This window comes from Myxine glutinosa, chromosome 5 (assembly GCF_964187855.1).
Source record: "Myxine glutinosa chromosome 5, kmMyxGlut1.1, whole genome shotgun sequence".
Taxonomy (NCBI): Eukaryota; Metazoa; Chordata; class Myxini; order Myxiniformes; family Myxinidae; genus Myxine; species Myxine glutinosa.
Window position 1 is genome coordinate 65,046,700 of NC_136265.1, and position 4,329 is coordinate 65,051,028.

Consider the following 4,329-nt stretch of genomic DNA (forward strand, 5'->3'; position numbering starts at 1 on the left):
TGGTGTGTGGGTGTATCTAGGCACAAGCAAGAACGCTGTTTAAAATTGGGTCGCCAAGTCAAAATCCAAGATGGCAGCCGCCATGTCTGTCTGAACCTTGTGAGATGAATATCTTGAAAAATAAGCGAAGTACCAACTTCTAATCTGGTGTTTGGGTGTATCTAGGCACAAGGAAGAACGCTATTGAAAATTGGGTCACCACTTCAAAATCCAAGATGGCCGCCGCCATGTAGGTCTGAACCTTGTGAGCGGAATATCTTGAAAAATAAGCGAAGTACCAACTTCTAATCTGGTGTGTAGGTGTATCTAGGCATAAGGAAGAGCGCCATAGAAAATTGGGTCGCCACGTCAAAATCCAAGATGGCCGCCTCAATGTATGTCTGAACCTTGTGAGCGAAATATCATATCATAGCATGTTTTCTGCGTCTTCCACTTTGTCAACTCACATCACTTCCCCGACGGGGGACCGAGGCGTAACGCTTGTTATACATGGTTCCCCCCACGTCCCCCTACCCTCATCCCATACTGGGGGATCAAAGAGGTGGTCCAGATAGTGAAGAGCCTCGTGGAGGGGGGGGGGGGCAAGGCCACAGGGAGGACATAATATTTCATTTTTAGGGTGCAAGGAATCCAATGTGCCGACCTTGGCAGCGATAGATATCCGAGGGAGGTCTTCTGGCGGGAAGTAGAATTATCATGTGTGGTCTTAGACTGCCCCCCCAGAGGATTGGGAGGGTATCTCGGGGGGCAATACTCAGTATTATAATGTGGAAGGTGGGGGATATTTGGTTGCCCCTAATCATTGCCACGACACGTGCAGCTTAGCAGTGTGTTGGCTCTAAATTTGACGGAGTCTCGTCTTGAACATGCATTCACACTTGCCATAGAGGAATTACTTCAGCCTGTCTGTTAGTCTGCCAATCAAACAAAATTTAAAATCCTTCCAAACATGAAACGTACTGTTTTTAAGGACATCATGAAGGACACAAACTATGGGCATGAATAACTAGTTTGACGTGTTAAATAAGGTGGTGTAAAAGAGGGTACATCCACGGCGGTAAACTTCTGATTCAATGGCTTGTTGTGGGGTTTTTTAAAATCTTGTTGCTGTCGCTGTATCAACAAAGCCGGACATCAGCCAGCACGTTGTTGTTGTTGTTGTTGTTGTTGTATACCCGAGACAGTTCAGTTCTGTGTTGAACAAGCCCGCGGCATGGAGACAGCCGATGATCTCGTAAGAGCGACCCATAGATCCCCCAAATATAGGATGGTGTACCCCCAACTTCACAAATTCAGGGCCACCACAGAGGAGGAAAGGAGAGGAAGGGTGAAGGAGGGAAAAGGAGAGTGGGAGAGATTTTCGTTGCAATCTTGGATTTTGCCTTTGGGGAGGGAATAGGGTGGAGGGGGAAGGGAGGGGTAAGGGGAGGGGGGAAGGGTAGGTGGAGGGGGAAGGGGGAAAGGGAGGGGGGGAATAGGAAGGGGGAAGGGGGAGGGGAATGGGGGGAAGGGGAGGACGGAGGGGGTCGGGGGAGGTTGGGGGAAGGGGAGGGCCAGTCAACAATGACGTTGCAGTTCTCATGGGAGGAGAGCAACAACACGAACTTCGCAACAACAGCACGAAGCGGATTTTGGAGACTCACCGATCCTGTGACGCCCTCCAGTACCGGCGTTGCCGGGCGGGGGAAGGGAGACCCGTACATTCCCAACCCGTACATTCGCCCTCTCGACTCGAGCTCACTCGGACAAAAGCCTCGCACAAATTACACCGTGAAGGCCCAATGGCCATGTCTATGCCACAAATCAAGTACGTGAGCGAGTCTGGCGCACTGAATTGAAAATATATAGAATGCTCATACTCTGTGAAAAGTGTAGCCGCCGTGTCGCCATCTTGGTTAGCACGACTCGACCAACTCGCTTCGCGGATCTCGTTTGTTTTCAACGTGTCCCAGATTTTAAAAGTGAGACAACTGTTAAAATGCCATTTTGTGCGGCAATAAACTGCTCCAATCGGTTAAGGAAGGGTTGTGGAAAGACGTTTCACAGCTGTTGCAAAGACGTTTAATTCATATCGCACAAAATCGACACAAAACACGATCGCACAAAAGGTGAAAAAACGCAATCGCTTTTCGCTCTGAATTACGTGCAAACGCATGACGGAAATCACCATCGCCCAGCATCGAGTGCCAACCAAGATGGCGCCCGGTAGCTGCATCTCCACCTATGTGGTGTGAATGGCAATGGTCATTCTATATCTTTTCCGTTCAGTGGTCTGGCAGCGAGGATGGAACATCACGTGATCGCTCATGAGCGAATCAGCGAGCTGCTCTGGCACCGGCTGAGATTCCGTGTGTGATGTTCCTCCCTGAAATGCGCTGAGGTAAATATGAATAAAAAATATGGATCTCGTCAAATATTTTTAGGTAGGCCATGTCCTTCCCAGGCTCAATGGCCATGTCTATGCCAAATATCAAGCACGTGAGCCTCCGATTAGGAGTCTATCGGTAACAAACACACACACACACACACACACACACACACACACACACACACACACACACACAAACTGTGTTTTATTTATATAGATAGCACAGAGCCAGAAAAGTTAGCAATCTTGAAAGGTGAAAGGTGGTAGAGGCCGGGTGATTCATCAATGCGCGTGCCGTCCCTCGGATGGACGTTAAACTGGTCATCCATATGCCGGAATTAGTGGGTGGACATTAAAGATCCCACGGTGTCCAGAAAGAGGAGACAAACTATCGCTGGCAACCATTTTGTTGGTTGCCAGCCATCACCAACGGCGACTACCAACCATTTTGTTCAGCACCCTTCATTTATATGGAAACCACCTCTAAATCTCAAAGCATTCTTGTCACGGGACCTTAAACATTGATCCTTTACTTTCGGTTCCGCCTCATGACATATGAGCAGAGACAAAGGACCAGTTTTAAATGGTAATGGAGTACGATTCGTTCTGCTTTTTAAAATGATGATGTTTCACCGCAATTGTGATTTATTGATGGTTTTTTGAATTGTCTTTGCAGAGAATCAATTGAAATTGGTTTTTTATTCTCAGTCAAGTTCGCAATTGTTTGACAGTGAAGTTTCATTCAATCAGAACATGACACAGACTTCTTATCAGGAAGTCAACAACAATAGCAGTGTATTGACGAAGAACAATTGTAGTTCGACATTCAAGAAAATTGAAAGGAATGAGAAGCTGCACAAGTGTTCTGTTTGCAAGAAAACATTTATCTCATTAAAGTCTTCAAAGAGATGTCAAGCAACATACAGACGGGGGACGCCATACAAGTGCAATGTGTGCAGCAAGGAATTTTCTTGGTTATCAACATTCAAATGTCATCAAGTAAAACACACAGGAGAGAAACCTCTTAAATGTCCTGTGTGCAGCAAGAATTTCACTCTTTTATCACATTTACAAACACATCAAAGAACACACACAGGAGAGAAGCCTTATAAATGTCCTGTGTGCAGCAAGGATTTTGCTCGTTCATCACATTTGCAAACACATCAAAGAACACACACAGGAGAGAAGCCTTATAAATGTCCTGTGTGCAGCAAGGATTTTGCTCATTCATCAAATTTACAAAGACATCAAAGAACACACACAGGAGAGAAACCTTATAAATGTCCTGTGTGCAGCAAGGATTTTGCTTGTTCATCAAATTTACAAACACATCAAAGAACACACACAGGAGAGAAGCCTTATAAATGTCCTGTGTGTAACAAGGATTTTACTCGTTCATCAAATGTACAATCACATCAAAGAACTCACACAGGAGAGAAGCCTTATAAATGTCCTGTGTGTAGCAAGGATTTTGCTCGTTCATCAAATGTACAATCACATCAAAGAACACACACAGGAGAGAAGCCTTATAAATGTCCTGTGTGCAGCAAGGATTTTGCTCATTCATCACATTTACAAAGACATCAAAGAACACACTGAAGAGAAGCTTCATAAATGTCCTGTGTGCAGCAAGGATTTTGCTCGTTCATCAGATTTACAAAAACATCAAAAGATACACATAGGAGAGAAGCCTTATAAATGTCCTGTGTGCAGCAAGGATTTTGCTCGTTCATCAGATTTACAAAGACATCAAAGAACACACACAGGAGAGAAGCCTTATAAATGTCCTGTGTGTAGCAAGGATTTTGCTTGTTCATCAAATTTACAATCACATAAAATGATACACACAGGAGAGAAGCCTTTTTAATGTCCTGTGTGCAGCAAGGATTTCACTCGTTCATCAACTTTACAAACACATCAAAGAACACACACATGAGAGAATCCGTATAAATATCCTGTGT

At 45.1% G+C, this 4,329-nt stretch overlaps 1 protein-coding gene across 1 annotated transcript; it reads left to right on the forward strand.

Annotated features, from left to right (window-relative positions):
- Positions 1-3,121: 3,121 nt before the first annotated feature.
- On the forward strand, positions 3,122-3,967 carry LOC144891957 (uncharacterized). The gene has a single exon (XM_078777068.1). It carries the CDS (start codon positions 3,122-3,124, stop codon positions 3,965-3,967), a length of 846 nt encoding a protein of 281 aa, XP_078633194.1.
- The last annotated feature ends 362 nt before the right edge of the window (positions 3,968-4,329 follow it).